The sequence below is a fragment of the Macrobrachium rosenbergii genome, chromosome 6 (genome assembly GCF_040412425.1).
Source record: "Macrobrachium rosenbergii isolate ZJJX-2024 chromosome 6, ASM4041242v1, whole genome shotgun sequence".
NCBI lineage: Eukaryota > Metazoa > Arthropoda > Malacostraca > Decapoda > Palaemonidae > Macrobrachium > Macrobrachium rosenbergii.
In genome coordinates this window covers 23,079,148-23,105,810 of record NC_089746.1, presented here as the reverse complement: position 1 = coordinate 23,105,810, position 26,663 = coordinate 23,079,148, and the positions used below count along the sequence as shown (strand labels likewise).

Below are 26,663 nucleotides of genomic sequence, written 5' to 3'. Positions count from 1 at the left end.
GTTGGTCTTTTTGCCAGGTATTGTATCGTAATGATTAACATTATAACACAATCATGATGGAGTATATAATGGACTCAAAGATGAAGGGCACTTTCCCACATATGTTCATGAAGCTGAACCCAGTTTTCAACGTCAAGAATACGAAGAAGTATAGTGAGTTATTGCGCATGCGGCATCCGCCTCTTGTTTACAAACTGGGCGTTAAGACCAAGGAGCCATTTACTCTCTGTTTGGTCTAAAGCGACGGTTACGATATGAATTACCAAGCTCTGAAAAAATTAGACTTTTTCTCGTTTTGAAATGTCAAGGATTATGAAAAATCAAACTAACAGATGGTGCTCAATATTAAATTCCAGTTAAAATTTTGTACAAACCTGGAATTTATATAATTTGTGTTAAAGTAGGAACCCGGCTCATTGGTGTGACCTACCTAGTTTCATAAGCGGTGATTGCCACATAGTTTCTCAAACGAAAATTGTTTTAAATTCTAACTAAATATTTTACCTAAAGAAATGTTCCACACAACTTGTGTATGGAAAATCCTTCCAAGTTATATGATGTCTACAATAATCTAGGCAGTAAGTGAGAATAATTCAGACCAGATTAATAATGGATGTTGCGATATGTATTTATGCCTTTGGATTACATTATCCTAAGTGGCTAGCCAGATAGAGACTAGAATAAGATAACTAACAATATCTGGGCAAAAGTAATCAATAACCTGACAAATGGGCTACATATTAGTATAAATTGTTTCCCTTTTATATAAGCCTGTTCATGGCATGAGCTAGAAATAACCCAAACCCCAAACACAAACATTACCTTATATCAAGTTGAGTGGTAACTTTTCTGTGGAAACATCCATTTTTGGTTAAATTGTTAGCCTAGACCATAGTGGACTGAATGAAATGTTAATCTATACTGGATGAGATGGTAAACTAGCCTTGAGACTTACACTACTAAGGTAGGCTAATTGTATTTGTTTATGTAACCCATACACTTAAAGTGTAGAATTAAATAATCCAGATTAGCATTAGTCTAGATTAGAGTAAATTATAACTAGTTATAAGATTGCTATTTTATATTAAACCAAATAGCCTAGGATTGGATATAAACAACAAACTGGGTTAGACAAATAGTTCATAGTTATAAGGTTACATATTAGTAAGTTTTTCGTTTTTATAATAATCTGGATTAGGCAATACCCTATACTAGGTTGAAAGAACAAGTGACCTAGGATTATACTATTAAAATGTATCCTAGCCTAAATAAAATAACCTAGTTTGTTATGACTCAATAGTATAACATTATCTAGTAAGGGTTATATGCTAGTAAGTCTGTGTATCTATATCCTTAAAGGTGAATATAAAATCTAGAACAGGCATTAGCCTAACCATATAGTAGGAGACCTTATAAAATGCAATATTCACTATTGGCCTAAAACATCAATGGCCGAATATCAGGAAAGAGTAGTCTCAGCCAATAAAGCGGAAAAGTAGATATGAGAATTATTTTCTGTAAGTCTATATCTTTTGAGAGTCTACAGTGTATCTTTTTAAGTTGTAAATAAGCCTAGAATAGGTTAAGCAAGAACCTCTCAAGAAATCCTCTGTTCGTAGCTTGTGTAGTTATACTAAGTCATTACGCCAGCAGACAATTAAGATAGCATGACAATTAGATTAAAAATTTCTTTTTGGCCATTGCAAAAGGACTAACAGTATATAAGTAATACAGCCATATATAGGTATAGCTTAACTAAGCATAGAAGAGTTTAACATAGATATTTAATTAAATATATTAAAACCTTTGCAAACATTGTAATCAAATTAACCTGTAATATGGAAACTATAGAGACATAGAACCAGAGGTTATGCGCATACTTTTTTAAAAAATGAGTAAATTGCTATAAGTCCCCAGCATTCATTACTCTGCTTCTAAGAAAGATATTGATTTAAACTAAGTTTCGTGTGAAGCCCTACTCTTTAGAATTTTTGTGAAAATTTGAAAAAAATTGTGAATAAAAACTGTGGCGCTAGCATTCAAAATGTCACTTCTTTCACACATTTGTTTATATTCTGGTCATAACCTTTACTTAATCATAGTTAAATGTATGAAAGCGTAATAAAGTGTTATTATATTGGTGCTCTCTTAACAATGGATGTAATAATGATAATGATTATATTAATAATAAAAATATATATTAATAATAAATAATAATAATATTGATGGTAATCAATATAGTGTGATGGAAAAAATAAAATAATAATAATAATAATACAGTAATATTGATGTTGGCCAGGTGATATTCCATCATGTAATGTTTAACATTAAAACGGCTACAGCCTACATTACGTGCAGACACGAGTTTGTCTGTACACAGAAAGTATATTCTTGGCCTGCATCGTTCAGTAACCCCAACACCATTTTTTCATGGCGTTTTGTTCCTTGTCCTTTTTCTTCTGTGGGCCGTTGCCACGACATCACAGTGATCACTCCCTACCAGAGAAGACATAATGGCTAAATAAAGGATAATAATAAAAAAAAACAAATCACAACACTCGGACGTGTGGTTGCTTGTAATGCTAGACTGGGAATGTAAACATGGCGAGTGATGTAAAACTGCAGCGGTGATTGGCCCGACGCCACGGGCACTATGCTGGAAAATGCTGGTGGCAGAACTGAATACCGTTTATTGGCCAGTGCGCTCTCATTGGCTCCCTCAAACATGTGCTAATATCTGGCGGTTGGCAACTGGAAACTAACTATGAAACAAGCTCCATTTGCGACATCCGATCGTTCATTTAGCTAAAATCGATAATTTCTACTGTTCAGTAGGGATTTGATATACTGAAGCAATGGCTAGCATGAAATGCCTGATAGACAGAGGAAAGCGTTGCCAGATCTACTGGTATGCCTGTCAAATGGAAATTGGGGGTGGCGTTTACAACCTTCTGGTTTCTGGGGCTATTGTGAGGAACTACGAAGTGTCCTCGCCAAAAACAATTATACTGGCAGCTTCTAACAACAACTTGTTTATGTCACTACAAGACCTTGTGGGCTGGGATCCTCAGTTCAAATTGCTCGGTTCACTTTTTGCCAGTGAGTACAGCCCATACCACCTGCCATGAGCATAGTCCTTGTGAAAAACAAGGAACATTTGTGGTTTTGCCAGTTTTAGGCGAGATCTGTAGTATGCTCCTGTTGTAGTTTTAAGGATGAAACAGCTCCTTTTGGAGAAGCTGTCTTAGCTGGGACCTAAAGGTTCCAGTAGGGGTGAGGAAGGGGATATTATCTTTCCAGCAGAACTCTGGCACAGAATGTTTAACACTTCCTCCCTAAACATCAGTGTCTTCAGTTAAACCATAACATCAGTCATATTACCTCTGATTGTCCCGTAGAGGAAGTAAAGGGAGATCTTTACATGGAGTTCACATTCTTATTAAAAAATAGAGTGAATTGCCTGCTGAACCCAGAGGCTTAGGGACATAAATTTTAGCTAGCCATGGAAGCCTCCCAGAAAGAATTCTATTCCCAGCCACAGCTATCATTTGCTGAATAGGATCTCTCCCCCAAAGGGATGCTGGGATCCACTAACAAGACCAGAAATGTCTAATTTTTGGGAAGGAGTATATTAACTTGCCCAGGACACCTGCTATGATTAACAGGTTGTTACAGTTTGGTTGCTGAAACAGTTAGACTGCACAAGCTCCCCAAAGGGATACACAGTTTATAGCATGCTCCACAAAGGGATCTACAGGTTTATGTGGCTCTCCAAAGGATGTGAACAGTTTTACGGCTCCCACAAAGGGGATTTGGTTTCATGGCATTGGTCAGTTCTGTAGAAATTGGTTTTATTGACCTGTACCCCCCAAAAGGGATACACAGTTTGCGACAAGATCCCCAAAGGGATGCACAGTTTGCAGCAAGATCCCCCAAAAGGGATACAGTTTGCAACAGTTCAGTCCATTTCTTTAAGGAAATTGAGTTTTTATTGACCTGTACTTTAAAAGGGACACACAGTTTTAATGAAGCTCCCCAAAAGGGATATATATTCACAGCAAGTTCCCAAGGGATTACACATTTCGCGCCATTTGGTCAGTTCCGTGGGAAATTGGGTACCATCGAGATGCCCTTGCCACCGACGGCAATATAGGGACATGAGCGCGGTTTCTGAAAGCAAAGTCAGTCAGTCATGAGCGCGCTAAAGTGCAAAAGTACTACATCCTGTAACCGGTAGTGTAGTGGTACCACCCAGCGGGTTGGTGCGATTCTGACTAGAAGCAACAATGGGTCAGTTTGGGAGAATAGAAAAACTTCAGATCAAAGCATAATAGGGGCTCCAATCCTCACCTGATGATACTGATAATCATGGCGAGGCACCTCAATGCACTACTCCAAATTACCGTGGGTAATTAATGAGAGAAAAAATATGATGCGAAGTTACCAAATGTAAATTTACCAGCGGCAGCATTCCTTAATGCAGAATGGTACCTGGTATAATCCCTCACGGACTTGGAGAAACCTTTAACAGAAATGGTTTTCTTGCTGTACCCATAGTATTAAAAAACTAGAAAATCACCCTTTACCAGGTCAAGTGAAGAGTGGATCTCTATTTCCTTTTGAATAAGACCCAAGTTGCTCATAAGTAACTAGTCAGAATTTTATCTGGAAGCTCGATTCCTCCAACATTATAACCTCCACCACCTTGCTTGGAAATTTGCCATCTTAAGGCTTTAGAACACCAGGATAATTTTTGTTATTGAGCCAAAGTCTTACAGGCTTGATGGAAAGCAGTGCTGACTTCCTAGAATGGCGCCTTGGTGGGAATGGAAGCATTGGAGAGCTCCATCAAATCACTCTCCAATGTTGCATCTGACACATTTCTAACCCTTCTGGGATGTTTGAGGAGTCTGTTGTGGCTCAGCTTTGTGAGCATGCCTTCAACAGAAATTGTACAAGTGTATGCTCTTCCTGGAAAAGGGGAATTCAGGAAACAAAAGAACCTAAAATTTCCTTTACCCAACCCCAAAAAGGCTCACTTTGATCAAAAATGTAAGCCTTCAGTCACCCCAAAATTTTCCTCAAAAAACAGTGGAGTGGTCAGAAGGACAATTCCTGCAAAGGACAGCAACAACTTCTGTGTCCTTTTCACAAGGTCCAAAAACTATTTCAGGGGAAAAAGGAAAAACAACGCACCTGGAATCTCTATCAAAGGTGAGAAGGCAGAGCAGGAGGCAGATACCAGAGAGAGGTGTTCTATTGGATTGGGGTCAGCATCGATGACATCACGTAGTGGGAATTCCTGAGAGGACAGTGTTATTTATATCTTTGCAGAAAGGTCCTGTTAATAGGGCCTATAGAGAAACTTCTTGTATACTCCCCACAGTGCATGTCTCTTTAAGTGTCCTCATCAAGGGACTCATCCAAAAGAGTGATCCTCAGCTGCGTCAGCATTGAACAAAGCACATTGTTTGCAAAAGTTTTGGATAATTGCATTTGCCTAAGTACATTGAATCATTTCAAAGGTTTCGGACAGTTTCTTTGGATCTGAAAGTACACTGGCACATCCTATAACGTTCCTTCCGCCCCTTCCTAAGGTTCCAAATAGGAAAGGAATGCATTACAGTCAAAGTCATGTCCTTTGGGCTAAGCATTGCTAAGTTTCAAACTAACAATGGTATTTGTTAGGAGAACTCAAACAAAAGATCTGGAGGGCCCCTAGAAAAGAGTGCTTGAAAACTTAGGAAACAATGGTCAACAGACACAGTGCAGTCAAAAAGGTTTTAATATAAATTTGAAAACATCCTGCCTCACCCAGCAGACACTTTCAGTGGCTGGAGTTGTGATGGAAATACTCTTCACGGTCTGTTGCCTCTCCCTATCATACTCAAAACAAGAATAAGCAAGTCCTCAAAGGTTCGCTTTTAGCCAGTTTTCAGATGGCAATCAGAATGTATGATGGGCCTGCTGCAGTTTTTGTCGGTAATAGATCCAATACATAGATTGCAACTAAAATGTGAACCAGGTTCACAGCTTCTCACATGCAAAGAAAAAAGATCACGAGAACAGGCCTCACCAAGGATTAAAAGAGTTGAGGATTTACTTCAGCCTTAGATTTGGAAGGAATCTTTGGTGAAGCAGGTCCAACCTAGCTCCTCCAACTCTGTATATGAGTAGCTCAAACTCACAGATACCTCGTTGACAGTTGGGGAGGGGACATTGGGGTGTCAGGTGGCAAGGGAGGTGTGATCAGCTACTCAGGAATTGTTATATCGGTTTCCTGGAGCTGATGGCTGTCTTTTTGTCTCTCAAAAAACTCAAACCTCCAGAAGAGAGAGAACATTGGCGCAAGCAAGGAAGTGGCACATGTCTGCAGTTCACCTCACAGGGGATCTCATTGTAATAGCAGACTCTCTGTCAAGGAAAACAACAGTCTCAACAGTGTGGATGTTGGACTAGCCACTCTTGCTAAACAATAGCCCATATACTTCCATAACGGAGAGTGGGCTATACCTTACTCTAGAATCACAAACTCTAATATATGTGTCTCCAAACCTGGACAGTCAAGCAACAACCAGAGATGCCTTCCTTAAGACTGGAACAGGGCGATAATTTCCTCAGTAGCCCGTTCAGGTTTTGAGCAAACTTCTAACCTTTACTTAGGAATAGTGTATGGCAGCTGAATTAGCCAAACACGCATTGGTTTCCCTATTACCTCAACAACAGACAAAAAGATTAATAATTCCACTACAGTCATATTCTATCCCAGACAGTAGAGAGAAGAATCTAATTTCTAAGCCAAGACCCAGCCATGTATAGATTTTTTCTTTTTTTAATATCTATCACTGATAATTACTCACTCAACATTGCTAGGTACTAGTTGCAAAAGTTACAGACATCAGTAGCATTACCAGTCAGTGTGGAAGATGGTTGAATTATATCCATACTGAGAATTGATTGGATTTCTATAGAAACTTTATTTTTCTTATATACCCTTTTAAGACAGATGCCTTGTGGTTACAACAGTCATGGCATACAAGGCTGCGATAACAGAACCCTGCTTTATGGATTCGGGATTGACTCCAGATATAGAGTTGTCACTTCCTTCTGCAGTCTTTTGCTCTACAAAAGGCCCTCTAAAGAGCTTCCAATTACTTGGTCCTGAACAAGGTGCTGAAGCTATCGCCCCTCAGTTCAGTGGACCCAATACAACCTAGCACAGACTACAAGGTGATCTTGATTGCATTAGCATCAGGAGCTCATACATTATTAGTGAACTGGAAACCTGCTTAGATGAGGGCGATGCATCATGCACGAAATACCTGACCATCAATTATTATTGTCCCTGGCCCATCATTATAGCCAGATTATGGATGTACAAAAAACTAAATCCATTCTTATGAAAATTCAGACTAACGAATAAGACATTATGCCTGGTTCAAGCACCTTGGTCACCTAGAAGTCACGACAACTTTGCCCCAGAAGGTGCTGTTTTCCTACACTGGCACAAACTAACCACTCTCCCTACACAAGATAAAATGATTGTAGTGTTTCTCATTAAAGGAAATCACACACTCTTTCCGCCACGATCACATGATGTTAAAGTGTGCGTCTTTGACACTTCTTCAAGTGTCTCTTTAGAAGTGCCCCGTCTGGGATCATCTGGTTAAATTATTGCCATCTCGAACAGGATTTGACTACATGTGCTGTCGGCAGGTGGCATAATTAGTCTTAACCCTAGATGCTGCAGCAGAAAACCAGGGTCATATTGACCCAGTGAGTATAACTCTTCCGCTGGGAGAGGCGACAGTACTACCATGACCAGCGTGCTTAGGTAAAGCCATATTGAACCTCATCTCTAGAAACAACAGATTCGTTTGCGCTAGTTTCTTGTTCCTTGGTATCAAAACCTGAAAATGTGAATAAGAATGGGACGTGAAATCTGTGGCTTATTATTGGACCGGAAATGTATTTCCTTTGGGGTGTTAAGTTGTGAGCCTGGCCTTTTTATGCCTGTCTGTTTCTTTGTAAAGCTCCTTGGGGATGAAACATTGACTATGTGTCAAAAACAGGTTTTGGCGTGAAAGAAACCTGGCCACAACGATCGCTGTGAGTCCTCAAAACCTCACTTCCAGCCAAAGATGGGATTTGGGCAGGATCAACCTGCATTTGACCAACAGAAAGTAATGGCTCCTTGGTCTTTTAATGACCGGTTGTAAACAAGGGCAGATCACGCAATAGTCATTTCTCTTTCTTGCGGTTCTTTTGCGTTGGAAAAAACTGGGTTCAGCTTTTGCTGAAGATAAAGGGAAGAGTGCCCTCTTATCTTTGAGTCATTATATACTCTATCATGTTATAATGTTAATCATTCGACACAATACTGGCCAAAAGACCAACTAGAGGGAATTCTTTATTAGTAGTTTGGTCACCATGGAGCTCTGTTAGACCATGGAGAAACCTTTTCTCTTGAGGACTAAACAGCGACTGCAAAAATAGGTTTCCTACGTCAAAACCTGTTATTAACAGTATATTAATATAAATAATAATAAACTATAATGAATAAATAACTATAATGAAAAAACATGAAAAAAAGACATGTTTTTGCTGCAGCAGTGATGTGTGATTATGCTCCTGACCCCACAGATCTAATTGACATACTTTGGGTGAACCCTGTGAGTCTAGAAAAGTTGCTTGGTTTTCCAGTGGAAATACCTAAATAATGTAAATACAGTAATCCTATTTTCAAATTTATTTACAAACTTCATAATCAAGTGGAAAAACCATATGAAGCTGTTTGTTAATAAAAACTAATTGTTACATATATTCCCTACCTATCCTATAAGTATAGTTGTGGCAAAGCTTCAGAATTATGAGTATATCACTCCATAAGGCACACCAGTTTGAAATTTACAGTGGAAAAAGCTGGAATTCCTTCCATTCCAGTTAAACTTTCGTTAGTTGCAATTAATTTTGTTTATTAACAATTGTGTTGTTAAAATGAGCTTGCTTTATGTTGGTCATTATTAGTACTTGAGATCTAAAGAAGTCTTGGATTGACAGAATTGACATAAACTAATGTATCCCCATTATTTAATGATAGATCATTGATAAATTAAAAGGTATGACTATCTTAATCTGCCCACACTGATTCACTGAAATGTAAATACAAATTAGCATTATTAGAGTATTAGGACTAAAATTAGTATACCCATATTCTGAAATTTTCAAATAAAATGTAACACTAATATTACACTCTCTTAAAACTTTTCTTAAAAGAGATCACATATATACTTAAAATGGCTAAACACACTTTTAACAAAATAGATTTGTTGTTTCGGAGCTGTAGGTCTCTCATGTGTCTCAGTTATGTTATGTTGGGCTTACTTGTTCCATTTTGGGATATTTCTTCATCTTTTGTCTCCCTTCATGACAGGGTTGACACAGTAGACAATTCCTATGACCAGTAACCCCACCCATACATTCACTATAGGTACTGTTTTAACCAGTCCTTGTTGAGCTCAAGGAGGTCCCTCATCCTCTGAGACAGCCTGCACCAAGGTTTGGAACATTTCTCTTCCTGCTGCCATAACATGATTTGTAACCTTCCAGTTTTTAAGAGGCAGAAAGGTCTGTTACTTCCTTTATGGTTAGCTCTCATTCATTAGCTCCCTTACTCCCTTTTAGTTTATTTTAACAGACTTGGATTAGCTAAGGGCATCGGGTTATCCGGCCCTATTTGCAAGTGTATTTAAAAACACTTAGTGTTAAAAATTGGAGAAACAAGGTTAAAAAGCAGAAAAAGATGGATATATATTCTAAAAGGCTTATAATTCAATCCGTCCTAGGTTGTGTGTATACAATTAGAAGGGAAGTTTAACAAAAATGCACTACAGGAAGTAGTGAGGATTGCTTATGGGTTTATAATTTAGTTTCTTGTTATATTTAATTGACTTTACTGGGAGTTTTATCTGTGTTTTACCTTACTTGAGCTTTTAACAAATAAATTAGACAGGAAAGGATTATTATGGAGTGCATAACTTGAATGTCTATAATTCTGAACAAACTACAGTGTAAACAAGACCAAGGGAAGTCTGAAAATATATTACTGTGCTTTAAAATGATAGATATCTGAAAATATATTACTGTGCTTTAGAATGATAGATATATGTGCTTGCATTTCATAGAGAAAATAAATATTAAGGAGTAAATGCATCAACATATTTGAAAGATTATTTCTGTTTTGGTAGATTAATTGTATTAAATTCAGAAACATGAAAACTATAAATATCACTGTAGTGCTGAACAGTATTAAAATTGTTAAAAGTAAATAGTAAAGAATATAAGAACCAAAATATTTGAAAGAATCAGTAGACTAGCATTGATAGATTTTAATTGTAATAAATCCAGAAACATGAAAACAACAAATACCTTTAGCGTTGCTTGACCAGTATAAAAATTCATTTTCACATTGCAATCGATAGTACTTTTAATGCTTGAAATGAAAGAACTGCCACAATACTGTACAGAGATTTTAATCCACATTGTAAGTGTCACTCATTCTGTGTATGTCTCTGGTGGAATGTGACCCAGTTTTCATAAACCACAGTCCCAAGGTCTGTTTGTAAATATTGTTTTTTGGGATGAGATTATTAGTCTCATACCCATGCTGCCAAAAGTTTTTATATGAAATCAAAAGTTGCTAAAATTCTCTTACTAGAAAACCAATTTTGTATCAAATGTTCTGCTAAGTAACTCCAAGGGTCTCTCCCAAATCCTTGCAGTTGGTAAGTGCCATTTGTGTTTCTAGTAGAGCCTCCAAATTAATCAACCTGTTGTATTAGGTTGTGATGTACTTTTATCTTATTTCTTTATTATAATTGTCTGTCAGATTAGACACATGCATTTAAGTTTTACTTTTGAGAAACATGTATTTTACCTTTTTCATACTTGTACAGTTCTGTGAAGCTGTCACTGTGAAAACTATACTACTTGAATAGTTGTTCAGGCATTATCAATTGCACATTTTATTTTAATGACAGTTGCTTGTTGCAATATGTTTGGTGCATTATTGACATTCCTACAGTTTTTTGTCAGATGTGCCATTTAAAATATTTGATGTAAACATATAACAGATTAACCATTAACATACAGTACAATCATATGGAACTGCCTTTAGATGTTTGACATGGTCCTTGAAACAACTAACCTTCTTATTAATTATTTTCCAGGTCATGAAAAAGCAACGACCTGGGCATAGTCGTGGTAATAGCTCTGGTGGAGGTGAAAGTGACAATGGAAGTGAGAACTCTTCACGAAGAGGATCTGTTGATATAGGAGGTGGTCGATGGGGTTCTCATCACTCCACACCCCCTACAACTCCACGTCAGTCTGTGGATCTTGGAGCAATGACACATAGTCTCATAGAGACAAGAAGTAATGATACATCGAAGTCCATTAGCAGAGCAAAATCATATGAAACAGCAAGCATTTGGAGTGGAACTTCACAACAATCACAACCTCTACCAAAGCCAAATCCAAACTATGAAACAATACCTCAGCATCCTGGTAATTTTTATTCGGGAGGTTCTGACCCCGGATATGAAACTGTAAAAAATTCTGAACCACCCTATGCAAGTGTAGAACGCCCTGAAGAAAACTATCCAGGTTACGAAACAGTGAAACCTACTTCTGATATAGAATCAGAACCAGGATATGAAACATTGAAACATCGGGAATATGAGCCTGGTTATGAAACTGTAACTGGAGAAGCCAAGCAGACAGCATCTGAGCCTGGATATGAGACAGTTGCTAGTAAGACAACCCAAGAAGATGATGAACCAGGGTATGAGACAGTTGCGCATCAGACAGAAGCTGCTGACCCAGGTTATGAAACAGTAAAAGGAAAGTCTACAAGTGAGTTTGGGGATCCTGGTTATGAAGAGCTAAAGAGCACAGTCCATCATATAAGAACTACCTCGGAACATGATCCAAACTACGAGCAATTAAAATTTACCAGTCGGCGCTCAAGTGACGGAGATGCTGAACCAGGTTATGAAGTTGTTAAAAAAGTTGAAACTGAAAGTACTTATGAATCTGTTCGTGATTATGACATACCAGAAAAATATCCTCCATATGAAAAGATTGATAAGACTGAGAAGTCTGAAGCTCAGCAGGCTCCTGTTTATGCAAGTGTAGTACGAAAGGGAAGTAAAAGTCCTGACAAGAAATCACCAAGCAAAGAAAGCCCAGATGCAGATAAAGATACTGGGGCAACTGGTCTGTTAGAGAGTGACCTAGATAATCTTCCTCCTTTAGAACCAAAAGGTGAATTAGTAACAATTGAAACTCGAAATGAAAACCAGAATATATCGGTGACTACTCGTATTAAAACTCCTTCTCCTGTAAAGAGTCCATCTCCTCCTTTGAAAGAGAGTCCAGTTACAAGTCCAGAGAAAGTATTACCCCCCGAAGTACCAGAAGTAAAAAGCCCAGAGAAGAGCCCTCCAGCTCTGGTGAAAGCAGAGGAGAAAGGATCACCAACCTTGGATAGAAGTCCTGAGAGTGAATCTCCATGTCTAACAAAGAGTCCCGATTCTATGTCTGAAATGAGTCCAGAAAAAGAGGAGGTACCTTTTGGTATTCCACCAGATATGCAGAGGAAGTCACCTTCACCACCACTTCCAGATGATGATAGTCTTATGAAGGATTCTGTACAAGGAAAAAGTGTCAAGGAGGATTCTTCCCCTGAAAAAGCCCCAGAGAGTGTATTTGTATTACCTGAAAAGGGATCCCCTCCTTCCATGAAATTATTTGAAAAAGAATCTCCTACCATCCTAGTTACATTGGAAAAGGATCCTTCTATAGATCAAGATTCATCAATCATTGCAGATAGCCCAGAAAAAGAGATCCCACCTGTAGTTGCAAGTGACGATAAGGAAACCACTGAAAAAGTTGTCTCTGATGTTGAAGACAAAGAAACTGTGTCCAAAGATAGAGATAGCCTTGATGAAACATCATCAGGTACAACAGGAAGTCCAGATAAAATGCCCTCCTCACCCCTAGACAGCAGTCCAGTCATTGAAGAGCAACCTGTAGGAAAATCCTTGCTTGAAGAATTACAGGAGTCCACAGAAACCATAGAGACATTTTCACAGCCATTACCTCCAGCACCTGATTCTAAAGAGATGGAGGAGCAGTCTTCCTCCTTCCAAGAGAATCCCTCTTTACCACCTCCTCTACCTATTCAAGATGAATCTCATCCAATCTCTGCGTCTATAGATGAATGTGCAGTTAGAGAGAACTTACCCTCTCCACCTCCATCACAGAGTCCAGAGAGGCCATCCTCTCCTGCAACTGTTGATCATTTTGGTAGTGAACCTCCATTGCCTTTGCCTGAAACACACACTCAGCCAACAGAAACAGTAAATCCACTTTATGTTACTGATAATGGTATTCCTCCTGTAGAGCCATCTGCAATCAACGAAAGTGCAGCTGATGAAGGGGAATCTCATGTCTCACTTTGTGGAGAGTTACCCCCACCACCACCACCAATGGAAGTAGATGATACAACTTTCCCTAATGACCTACCACCACCATTACCTGAAATTGCACCTCTAGTAAATACTCTTCCTGAGGACACCCCTCCACCTTTAGTTCCTCCAGCAGATGTGGAAGGATTGGATGATATGCTGACTTTAGCCAACATGGGCTCATCTTCTTCAGGAAGTACAGCTGTTCAACTTGGCAGTGCCCATGGCAGTTCTGAAAAAGATTCAGAGTCACCTCAAGACAATGAAGGGAACCAGATGGAGGTAGCCTCAGTTGTAGATGATTTACCACCCCCACCGCCACCTTCTGATGAACCAGAAGCTGAACAAGATTCTGATGAGGAATTGGATAATTCGGTTTCCTCTGGGTATGAGCTTGGCTTCACTGCAGGTGGTATAACTGTTACTGTTAATCCAATGGCTGATGAGACTGAGAAGTCAGAATCTCCTGACCCCATCCCACCACCCCCAGTTAGTGAGCCAAGTCAAGTGGTGCCACCTTCACCTATAGCAGTTAGTGCTATAATTAGTAGCAGTACTGGTAGCCAGAGTAGTAGTAGTGGATCAGGTAGTCAGGACACAGGAAGTGGCAGTATTGAAAGTGTAGTAACTGTAGAATGTGCTCCCCCTCCACCTCCTGGAGATGTAAGTGGAGGAGGCAGCGAGGGAATTTCAGAAAGTCAGCATTCCTCAGATTCCCCCTCAAGTCCTGAAAGTCGACCCTTAGACCCTCACGAACAGATCACTGAAGTTTGAAATACTGCCTTATAGAATATCATTGAAAATTATGCAGACAAATTGTGAGAAGTTATAGTCAGTGGAGTTTGGATTTGAATACCAGCTGTTTCAATTTTGATAACAGCTGCATGGATTTGAATGCCAGCTGCCACAGATGTGATTTTATGCTGTTGCTCAGGTTGTTATTAGAATGACCAAACTGCCTAAATCACTAAAGGCATTTTTATTATTATCATTATTGTCAGTTCTTTTCACTAGCTACAGCTATTATATTGAAGTGGCAAATTAGCATTTGATAGTTATTGTCGCCATAGACAGCTAAGTGGACCATCTCAATAAGGCAACACTACATGTTGACTTCTTTGGTAGCTGTTGGCTGTGACATTATTAACGTACTGTATCGTAGAACCCTATTAGGAAGGTATAGGGTACTCTCCTTGATACTGTAGATTAAGGCTTACATGTGGAATTATTGAAGGTTAGGGTATTTTGATAAAGGTATAACATTTTCAAAGTTGTATTTACTAGTTTTCAAGCTGTTACACTCAACATCTTTTACCAAGCAATGGACAGAAATGGTATTTGTAGTTAGTTTTCAAAAGTTTTATCATTTATTTGTAATTCCAAAAAAAACATTCATGGTTAGAGAGAAATAAGTTATTCCATTTTTACCATTTGCATGAGGTGATTTTGTATATATATATTTTTTATTTATATTACTTTAAGTGATAAAAATAATCTGGTAAAGTCAGATGTGCAAAAAGGGAGGGGGTAGGGTTTGTGACATCAGTTGCAGTTGAGAAGTTATTTACTGTAGCTAGGTCATTGCCCTGAGATCAGTATTGAAATATGAAGAATTTGCAGTATGCTGCCAAAGTTCCTGTGTTTGTGTGACAGGCAGGATTGAATAAGCTTTATAAACGAAGATGTGTTCGGTACATGTTACAGTAAGTTATGTTTATTGTACTTGTAGCTGGTAGATCATTGCACTCACTTGTGTGCTGAATAATTGGTCAGTTTCCTCTCATCACACCAGGATTTTTTTTTAATTGTAGATCTTTAGATCTCATTCTCCTGTGAAAAGGTCCAGTGATTTCAAGTCTATGTAGAAGTTCAAATGCTTGTTGAATTGCTTTGAAATTTGAATATAGGTAACATTTTTCACAGAGAATGCCCATCAGATTGCATTTTCTATTTTGCAATAACTTGTCTACACACTTCTTAGTGTTTTGTGGCTCACACAACTACATCAGAAACAATGTGATTGAAGTATTGAGTGTTTTGTGTGTATGTGTGTGTGTGCACGTTCGATTTTGTACAGATTATGAGCTTTTTGTTATATCCCTGTCTAAGATATTTTCAATCTCAAATCGAGACTTATTTGATTGTGTTGATTATTTTTTGTCATTTTGATGAAAATTTTGTTAGGTCCGTTGATGGTAGCTCAAAGTTAAAATTTAAATACTTTACTTTTGAATTTTTTTAAGTAATTTGTGTATGTAGATGTAATACATTGAAAGCTATGATTTTAGAAATGACTTATACTGTTGCCGAAACTTATGTTGCTGCTCATTTTTGAATGTGAATATTTATGAAGAAATATTTCAGTTATGAATGTTGGTCATTTATCTCAAGTGTGATCATCATGAATATTAGAGTTCAGTGAAGCATTTAAGGAAACATATGCAGAGAATATAGGTATATATTATACATGCTGTTAATATTGAAGCACCTAAACCCCATTTCAGTCAAGAAACATCAGTAACTTTTTTTATGTTACACATGGAATTTGAATTTTCAGTCAATGACTTACATGGCCATTACTGGACAACAGAGTTGCTGGAGCTAAATGAACAGATAAAATTATGAGGCTTCTTCATACTTGAAGTCATATATACTTTTTTTTTTTTTTACAATGGAAAGCGTCAGGGTTTGTAGACATTGATCAAATTTATTGTTCCTTTTATTGTGAATATACTGTTAGAAGATACAGAAACATAGAACTCACTGGAATGTGTAGTAAGCCTCTACAATTCTTTGCTAATCCAGCCCAAAAGTTTTGGAGCCACATTTCATGTGAGTTACGTGAAAATTTAATACTAAATTGGTGCTTAATCTAGAATAAATCACATGTATTTCTCATGCTTATTGTTTTTAATGATCTCAAGGTGTATTTATTCTTTACAGATGCATCTGCTGCATATTAATGTACATTTCTATCTTTGAAACTGTATAAGTACCTCATGAACAATTAAGACATTCATCTACCTTGAGTTCTGAGTTTCAGCAACTAAAACATGGTAGGATCTTGAGCATGGAAATAGGTTGTGGGCTATATGCCAAAGGGGGCAAATAAAAACACTTCCAGTTATTAATGTTAAAGTGAATTTTTTTATTCAGTATCCATGGTATATGCCTGTACAGTATAAATATCCTAGTAGTGTTGATACTTTTACTTAGTGGTCACATTTCACAGGTGAATGTTCTTTTTCAATGTAACGCTAGTTCCTTTAAATGATGAAATTGAGATAAAAATTACATTGAATTAATGGTATATGTAAAAAAAAAGTCTTAAATATGAATTTGAGATATTAAACAAATGACATACCAGTGACAGCAATTCAAGTTGTTCCACTTCGTATATTTTCTTTTAGTGAGAATATACTTAAGAATATTCACTTTCATAGATGATGTAGCTTAATTGAGAAGTTATACTGTTTTACGTTGTACTTACAGAAATATCGTAAGCATTTCTGAATTAGCATCGATCATACCATGAATTGGATTTTCACTCCAGACCTATTGCCAAGCAATCAAATTTAACATCCATATTTCTGTACCAGCTTCACTTTGTAATTTTTCCTTTGTAGTCCATCAGAATTTTAAGGCTTTGCACAAATGAATAAGTGGACTATGGCCTGGTAATTGTAAATTGGGAAATTTCCATTGTATTGCTTGTAGTAGTTAGACTGAATATTCGTACGCAATCCATTGCCATGTCATTTTGATGAACTAGAACTCAAAGAGTATATACTGTATGAGGTTTGACTGCCTACTGCAGCAAGGTTTTATGTTCAATTTGACAATCTCATCAGGGATTTCTTTACTTCATGGGATCTTTTATAGTTAGGAGTATGCATTGAAAGCAAAAACCAAAGATCTCAAACTTTCCTTATTAATCTATTTATTAGTGGTTTGATAAACACTTCATCACATGGCTTCTCAAATTTCATATGCAGTTTCACCTAGTTATGTACATTATGATTTAGAATAGCTTTACTCATTATAGCAAGTCTTGTTTATTCTGATGGGCACAAAAGGTTTTCATTTCAGCTGCGTAATATAATCATTCAGAAGACCACCTGCTTCTGTGAAATTGTCATAGTTGAAGTACAGTGCATTTCACTTCCTTAAAGTTTCACTGCATTGTGAAGTGTGTGTGTGTGTGCCAAAGATTATGTGTTGTGAGATGTTTTTATTCATTGGTGTACAGCAATTTTTGGGTATTATCTACTTATTAGATTGTGCATCTTTTTAAGAGCTTTACAAAATTCAAGGTATATCTAAGTCAATAATTAAAAATACAAACACTTTTTATTTAGATTCATTTCAGTGTTCATATTTTATAATTACTGCTGTGGTTATTTTATAGTGATTGGTCCTTACAATGATTTTATTTTGTGTGCTAAACACACATCATTACAGTACCTGAATATATGATTTCCCTGCTCCTCCAGGACGATGATATTATTAGCTTGATGTGTTTATAATAAATTTTTTGTATTACATTGTGGAGTGGTTGTAATCTGTGTCTACCTTGAGCAGTAATGTCATTGTTCTATCCTTATAAATTTTGTCAGCTTTATACTACCTATAATTATAGTGGAAATAGAGATGAAGGTTGAGCTGCTTCCATAACAATTAATTATCATCTTCCATTTCTGTTATTGTTGTTGTTGCCTTTCGTGGATGAGCCAAAGCTTTGACGTCTCAATAGATTTTTTGTGATAGGTTGTTGTACTTATTGTTATTTATTTAGCACTTCATCCTTTCATAGTTTCATTGCTGGTGCTAAAACACTGTGACTCTGTAATGCTTGTAAATAGCTGAAAGTCCCTTTATCCAGTTAGTCGTCCTCTTTTCACCGAGGATATCTGGCTGGTCCCATAATTGTATGTTTTGTCAGTACTATACTTTCATCTTGAAAAGTTTATCATTGGTATCATTTCTTTTTATCCGTTATTACAGATTTAGTTGTATATTATTTATATTGTATATGTAATCGCTGTTCTAACTTTTCATTACTTTTATGTGGTGTTATTTTGCATTTGGTTTGCATCACTAATCAATGCCCATTTCTTACTTGCCACTTTACTTCATTTGTTTAACTGTACTGTACTTAATTTCATGGGTATATGTGTGTGTGTCATGCCAGACTTTATGTGCATGTGATTTTTTGATAAATACTCCCAAAATTAGGTAAGAAGAGTTAAAACAGAAACAATCCTATAGTTAAAACCACTGCCAAATTAATGACCATTAGTATTTCCTTTCTGTGTTTTTCTGATCATAGTGTAAGATATTCATTGAAAAAATACCATGAATCTGCATATGCATGTAGAAATTTATTAGATACTATACTGTGTATTAGAATGCAATATAGATCAATAGTGCCTTGTTAAAGGTTAAAGAATTCTTTTTTCTTTTGTTTTCTTTCTTTTTTCATTTTTTTTACTTCTTGATGTTGACTGTGTCTTACAAAGTTGTTTTCATTGGCTAATCTGTCAGTGATAATTTAGGTTTTAAGATGGCTAAGGAATGTTTTTGTTCTAACTGCCTTACAGGAAAGGGAGGAAGTAGAAACTCATACGAACTGTCTACACAATATCTTATATGCCTGTGTCTTCTTGTTTACTATACATGTATTAAATATATATATTCACCATGAATAGATGGTGGTCACAAATAGTCAGTTAATTTATATTATTATTATTATTAGATCTTAGGTGTCATGTTTTGAGCCTACAATATCAGTTTCTGTAGTCTAAAGAGTTGTCTGCATATACATTTTCATCATTCATAAATCAATATTATGAATATTAACTTTTCTTAGTTGTAAAAAATAAAAAGTTCATGTCCAGAAATGTTGTGGGGAACTGTGCTGCCAAGTTAGTTTTAAAATTTAATGAAGGTCAACTGTTGTTGATCTGTCTGGACTAAGAATGTTACTTGATGATGTGTTGACATTTAGGTTGTTGACGAGTATGGCTGTTTAGTCTTCTATGACATTTCTTTATGTATCAGTATCTTGCAATAGATTCAAGTTTAGGCAGCATAGGCTTTTTAGGCAGTTGTTCAGGTCCATTTGTCTCGAAAATTATACAGTAATTGTTTTTGTCCTTGTAAATTTGGTACTGTGCATTGTTTTTAGGAAACAAATACTAATACAACTCAAGAATCTCGGGTAAGCATTTGGTCATTGCTGGACTCAGGTTGTGGTTTTATACCAGTAGGGCTCTGAATTTTTGATGATGATGCTTTTCCCAAATCAGTCTGTCACTCCATAGGCAAGGATTTACTGCCTTTACTGATGTAAAAACATGTTAGTGCAACAAGTGGTGGTTATGACAAGTCATAGGTGTACAGTAATGGTGTTCCCCTTTGTTTACTTTCATAGGGTGTGCTAAGCAACATAATGCATTTTTGGTGTTCTATTACAGTTACAGAAAAAGGATTAATATTAATGTGAGATTATAGTACAAACATATAGTATGGCATTTATTCTTTTAATGCTTGTACCTTATATTCTGCTAAATATGTTGGGCCGAGATATTTGCTAATTTTCCCATATAATAAGTCATTACATAGATAGGTCTTATATTTCTAGTGAAGCCATTTTAAATTATTTAAATGAAAGCATTTATTTTTTTCATAACCTTCATTATCCTTCTTTTTTACACACTTGGAAAGTGCTGATATTCATTTCATTGAATATTTTGCTTGATGTGAACATCATATAAAACAATGATTTGAGTCCAGTTTTGACCCTAAGGCATCTACATGCTTAATCGTTATTTGTTGAGGCTGCTGGTTTCAGTCACACAGTGTAGGCTCTAGTGATTATTGTATTTTAATAACTTAAATTTTTTTTTTTATTTAATCAAATATGCTGATTTAGGACCTTGTTTTTTTATTTTCTGTATCATGTTTTGTTCAAAGTTTTTTCATCTTTTTGTTCATATCATTAGGGTATCTTTTATAAATACCTACTACTAGATTAATGATTTGTATTTTAATCTTGGAAAAGTTGTTTTTGTACTTTTTTATGTAAATCAGCTAATAGGGAAACAAGGTCTTGACTGAACATGAAGATGTGTAATCTCCAATAGAGATTTCTCCCCCAAGAAATGGTTTATTCTTTGCTGTTCCATTTGTAGTGTAGTGTGATGAGACTACTCCTGTGTCATTGGTGGTAGCTAATGGTGTATACATCATCATCCATGTCTCATCTGCAAAAGATGAAATCATGATGCCTATCACCATCTTTCACAGCTCAGCTTTTTGTGTCCATTCAACCATGAAGAGTGTGTCAGCGCTCTGGCATTTGGTAATTTTGAACTTCCTGTGACTGGTGTTGCATGCATGAAGTGTAATATTGACAAAGTCTAAGTTGGGTTCATCATTGCCATCGAGCGATTACTCACTTCTTGTGGTGTGTAAGCAACTTACACAGTAAAGAATGATTCTAGAAGCAGTGCATTTCATTAACCCTCTTATGTGTCCAGAACGCTATACTTTGTTTTATATGGAGCCAGTGAAAAGAACACCTGTGAACACTGAAAAACTAGTCTTCTGTTGTATTACCTCAATTCAATTTCAGTGTAATTACTGTTTTTGCTCTGGCCAAATTACTTTGAGGTGTCTACTTTTCTGCTTCATTTGTCCATTCTATGAAAATTAATAACTCACTGACAACTTAGAATTATCATGTGTGATCGGGAACATGAAACAGGTCAACATTGGTAGATGTGCCTCTTCAACTGTAGAATTTGAGTGTTTCTGACATGGCTGAGAAAAGTTACAAGTCTTGCATCAATCTCTCTTGATCCTTTTGTCACAGAGACTGCAAATGCATCCAACTGAAGATCAGCCACCATGCAAGACTGAAATTGCAAGTGCATCCACAGCAGATGATAACACAATCGCCATACAAGATTTAAATAAATTACATTTACTATACTCGGTATATAGAACACAGAATTAAGTTACTGTAATGCATGATAGGCATGGGCATTACCGAAACAAAAGTATAACTGAATTTGGAGAAATACTTTGAGCAGTTCTTAAAGAAATGAACAATTTTCTAGAGATATGATGGCATATCACGTCACAAATTAGCAACAGAAATCCAAAGAAAGCAGCATAATAAAATTTTGAAGTCTCCAATGTCCTTTATTTAAAAGTTGACAACAAACTGAAGCTGTCATATGAAATTAATATTTATATAAAAGACCACCTGATAGTACGTCATCACCAATAAAAGACCACCTGATAGTACGTCATCACCAAAGGCAAAAAACACATAAGCAGACAAAATACATAGAAAACAAACGTATGAGCAAAATTTAGCTTATAAAAATTGTAAAAGACTACATAATGATTTATGAAATCTAGAGGGTCAAGGCAAGACCTAGGCCACTGTCAGCCATTTAAAGTTCTAGACAGTGAGGAGGGAGTTGGAGTGGTTGGATAGCTTGATATAAAGAGAATAATGATGAAGTGCAATGCTCCAAAGATGGAACTGTGAGAAAACCCCACAATTGCATGAAGTTATGAGATGTTAGAGGGTAATACTGAAGAAAGGAAAAGCAATTGGAGGTAAGAATCTATAAAGTGAATCCAGCAAGGGGCTGAAGGGGCGCTGCACTCTTTAGTATCTGCAGTGCACCTACTAATGGCAACATCCCCCCCCAACAATTCTAAAAATGAGATCACTACTCCAAATGTATAGGCTGAGAAGTACAACTAAAATCTTAAAATGGTTACCAGTCACTATAATTTCATTTAAAATTCAACTTCATTCACATCAGTAAGATGTAAAAACAGTAAATGTTACAAGGCCTAAAAACTTGTTTTTAAATTGATAAATATGTTTGAGTGGTAACAATTATTTTCCTTGAGCAGCCTCACAAAAGTTTGCATTGATAAAGAGTTATTCACACCATTAACCCGGAGCAATATGTACCTTACCCTAAGATGCTAATATAATCTGCTTTGAAAAGTGGCAAACTTTTTTTTTTTTTATGTGCAACCTGAAAATATTAGTGATATTCCTTGCATCTGTTCATAGTGAAAGTCTAAGAATCTGCAATGGTGCTTTTAAATCATCTCCAAATGCATCACTGCAAACTTAAGTGGTGAACCCTGTCTTTACACTCTGACCTAGTAACTGCAAGATGCAATAAAAATACAAACAAGTCATTCTTCTACTAGGGACACTGTCTAACAGAAAGGTATTGATATTGTCATAAATAATCATCCTCCATGCTCCCAATTAGAGCAAATCATCTTAATGAATATGAGGATCATATTTCCTCCAGAACTGGATCTGCCTCCTCCTTGGACTACCTTAAAAGTCAGAACTTATATTAGGCTATCTGTCCAGAAAGTATGGATACACTGAACATCAGAAACAACGCACACATGCAAGGCCCAAAGGTCCACACCATGCAATTTATACTGATGATTCCAAATCTCTAATAAGTATGGAATTAGCTGCCATTTCAAATAGAAAAAAATAGTTTTTATCAAATAATGCTTCTATTTTCACAGCAGATATCTTTAATAACATCCACTACAGAAATTTCTTAGTTTCAGTGACTCAGGAAGAGTTATTGAAGGCCTTTGGCACTTTCGTCAAAGGAAAAAATTCTCTTGTACAGCAAAATAAGTTTAGATTCCTCAAAATAAACAAAGCTGGTGTACAAGCTTAAATACGTTGGATTCCTGCCCACGTCGGCATAAAAAAAGTAAGAATGCTGATAAAGCATCATACGCTGCAATTACTATGACCAGATCAAACACAACCTCCATAGTGTTTAACATATCTAAAACCCATCACATTTAATAAATGTCAAAGATTTTATGGAATAAAATGGTCCTGACAACATATTAAAGCCAATCAAACCCTTGGCTGATATAAAGAATCTTCTGTCCCCAAAGAACACCCCACATAAGCCATTGCATATCGTCTTTGAACTACTGTAGTCCCACTTGTTTGACCCATGCACTTAATGGATAGCCCACATGACTCAACGCAGAGAATGCAGGTCAACATTAACATTTATACATATAAGAATGTCCAAACTTAAATAAATGTATCCAATTATCCAAACTTAAATAAATGTATCCAATTATCCAAACTTAAATAAATGTATCCAATTATCCAAACTTAAATAAATGTATCCAATTATCACATTTTTAAAGAATTGAAGTTTACCTGGATATTAACTGAAATCTAAATAATATTACTGAAGACAAACCGTTCGCGCCAGCCCTGACTCAGTGTTCTAGATAAACTACTTGATAACAATAACAATAATAAAAAAACTTTCCACTGGGTTATTCAGTATGTAGTTTAAAGATTCACAACTGATTAGCATTTGCGTTTAAAAAAATACAATTGGAAATTTTGCATCTAAATTACAACTTGTCAGAATGAAAATGACCAGATTTGTCATTATTTATCATTAAATGCACACACCTGTCGGACGGGCATCCTGATAGCCTATCTAATCCAGTCACCAAGGAAACAATAATAAAAAAAAAAAGTTGAACAGAAAAATTAAGTGAGGTCTGATACTTGGCTGAAGTGCAACAGTTGTTAGTTGAGGAATATACTGTAAAACGAAACACTTTAGTGGCAGATTTTTACCTGGAAATGTTGGGAATACACGTTGCAATGTGGAACTTTCTCGTATTACTGTATTTGGAAACTAGTAGAACTTTAAACAAGATTTCTTATACATTTACTAGAATAAAGTAAATCCAAAATATACTTCCTGGGATATGTGCATCAGGGTTAAATGATGATAAAGGTTATTTCTGTATACCAAATTAAAACCTAATCTCGTACGCTGATAAATGAGAAAATTACAAGTTTGATATTAAAGTTTTACTTTCAGCATAGCAATTTATCACCTAATTTTCTGATAACATGGACATTATAAAGTAATAGGAGCATAAGAGGTCGCTGTGCTTACTGTAAGTTGTAATGAAAATGTACAGTAAATATTAGTTTTTCAAAATGACGAGCTGAGGAATAATTCAAATATTACAAAACATTTTCTTTACTTTCAACCATATTTATGCTGCTAATACAAGAAAAATAACAGCTGTCTAAAATTCCTCTTCAGTAAAAGTGATGTGTACAAATATTTTGTAATTAATTGAATTATTAACAGTTAAGTTTTTTCCTTTTGGTTACAGGACTGAATCCTATAAGTGAGCATATCCAAGAAAAAAAAGAAACAGTTTTTCATACCTACTTTTGAGGTGATGTGTGAAATGGTCTATGGAGCCACATTGCATTATTTTGTGACGCGTTAATTCTGCCTCCAAAACCCTTTGTAACAATGATCTAGATTTTCACTAGGTTCCTCGAAAGATATCCTTAATTTCTTATTTATATTTTCGTAAATCTCGATAAGTATCAGTCCATTCGCCTTGGGTTCATTCTTTTGTCACGTGCACTGATAAAATATCTTTTACAATTGCATAACAGGTTACAAATCAGTTGTCTGTTCTACGATGTAGGGCCTCAGGGGGAAATGCAATTCTTAGTTGTTGATCACGCGTTGAAGAGACCAGGATAACCGAAGTTTTTAGTAAACAGAAGTCTAGAGAGTAAGTTAAGCTTGTTCCTGTTCGTTTAGGTAGTTTATAGAACTTAAACAGGATTATTAATTACAACTGATACCTATCCTGTTGGCCTTCACATTTGAAGAGCTAGTGACATAACATTTTTCGTTCTAAAATCACGACTAAGTAATTAAAAGAACGTAGCAATTAGTCTGCTATGCTTAGAGTACGTGCATTGTCTCATTTGCTGCATTTAGTCACATGCGCCAGCCTGACTTGCAGAATGTTAATATCGTGATGAGGCGTGACTTGTCTATTAAATACTCAACTGGCATTCGTATAAAATGAATGCGTATTATACATATATATACGTGTGTGTGTGCGCGCGCGCGTGTGTATAAGCAATCTCGCATTATTTTAAAACATGTTTCTCCCGAAAATATTAATAAACAGTTTTTAAGCGCAAATTTAACTTCGATTTGATATATTTTCACAGGATATTAACATCAGCGCCATGTCAGAGGACCAGATTATCAACCAAATGCCTGTTGTTGACATAGGACTGCTGGGTGAGTGAGAGGTAATAGTGGTAGTAGTAATAAGAAGTCGTAGAAGAACAAGTGTTAAGCGGTTACTTTACACCTGCCGAAATCAATCTTTAATCAACACTTTCATGAATATTATCTTTAGCACCTGCTTAAGAATTCAAGTTGAAAAACTTCTATGAGAAATCTGTGTAGATTTTGGCACTTGTCTCTCTTCTGCCCAAAGTGCTCATTTCTGTGCTTCATCCTCCACAAATCTCCACTCATCTCCAGCCGGCAGGAACAAAGCTGACACGCTATCATGCATTGTTCTCCCATGAGTTCAAAGAAGTTATGTTCAAAGCATTTCCATATCCCTTTCATCATTATTTGCGTACGGAACTTCCGTGATTTCCACTATGATATCGTTCCTAATTCTAGCTTGCTTTTTGACGCCTTGTATTCTTCATAAAGCTTTATTGTCTAATCAACAAATCTTTCTGAGCTATTGTTATCGTCATATCAAGATTCTTGTCCGAATTTTACTTATGTATAATCTTACCTCTGTATGCCACTTCAATCTTCAATATTTGATTTCCATTGTTTGTACATCTAATATTTTTTTCATTTTGTTTTTTGTTGCAGTACTTGTTTTTCTTAGATTTATTGTGAGTCTCATCTCTCTAGATACAATACATTCTATTAAAGAGGCTTTGTGAACCGTTGATAACTGAAACAGCATCATCTACATAATTTATCAAGTTTCTATTCTTACTCCAATCTATACCACCTCTCCCATATCCGATTACTTTTTCCAATTTGAGATAAACAGTTTTTTTTTTTCCTGGACTACAGCCAGAAAGTTACTTTACTCTTCTAAAGGTTGGGTCAGCACGGCCCTATACTCTACATTATAGGCTATTACACCTTCAAAATTGTCAGCGTTATTCAAGGTCCAAGTCTGACGTCTGTTAGCAATAAAACAACTCCCCAG

At 36.3% G+C, this 26,663-nt stretch overlaps 3 protein-coding genes across 5 annotated transcripts in view; 2 read left to right on the top strand and 1 right to left on the bottom strand.

Moving 5' to 3' along the window:
- LOC136839313 (nascent polypeptide-associated complex subunit alpha, muscle-specific form) overlaps nt 1-21,036 on the top strand; it is a 69,432-nt gene extending 48,396 nt beyond the window's left edge. For both annotated transcript variants that reach the window (XM_067105186.1, XM_067105185.1), the window contains exon 11: nt 11,229-21,036. In XM_067105186.1, coding sequence (XP_066961287.1) covers nt 11,229-14,303 — 3,075 coding nt within the window. In that variant the 3' untranslated portion in view covers nt 14,304-21,036. The remainder of the gene's footprint in view (nt 1-11,228) is intronic.
- Nucleotides 1-26,663, bottom strand: part of Tbca (Tubulin binding cofactor A) — a 258,271-nt gene that overhangs the window by 217,933 nt on the left and 13,675 nt on the right. The gene's annotated exons all lie outside the window — the stretch shown is intronic.
- Nucleotides 25,056-26,663, top strand: part of LOC136839315 (probable iron/ascorbate oxidoreductase DDB_G0283291) — a 10,648-nt gene continuing 9,040 nt past the window's right edge. The window contains exons 1-2 of one of the 2 annotated variants that reach the window (XM_067105187.1): nt 25,056-25,190; nt 25,642-25,714. In XM_067105187.1, the coding sequence (XP_066961288.1) occupies nt 25,660-25,714 (55 nt within the window). In that variant the 5' untranslated portion in view covers nt 25,056-25,190; nt 25,642-25,659. The remainder of the gene's footprint in view (nt 25,191-25,641; nt 25,715-26,663) is intronic. The other variant, XM_067105188.1, reaches the window with a different exon arrangement.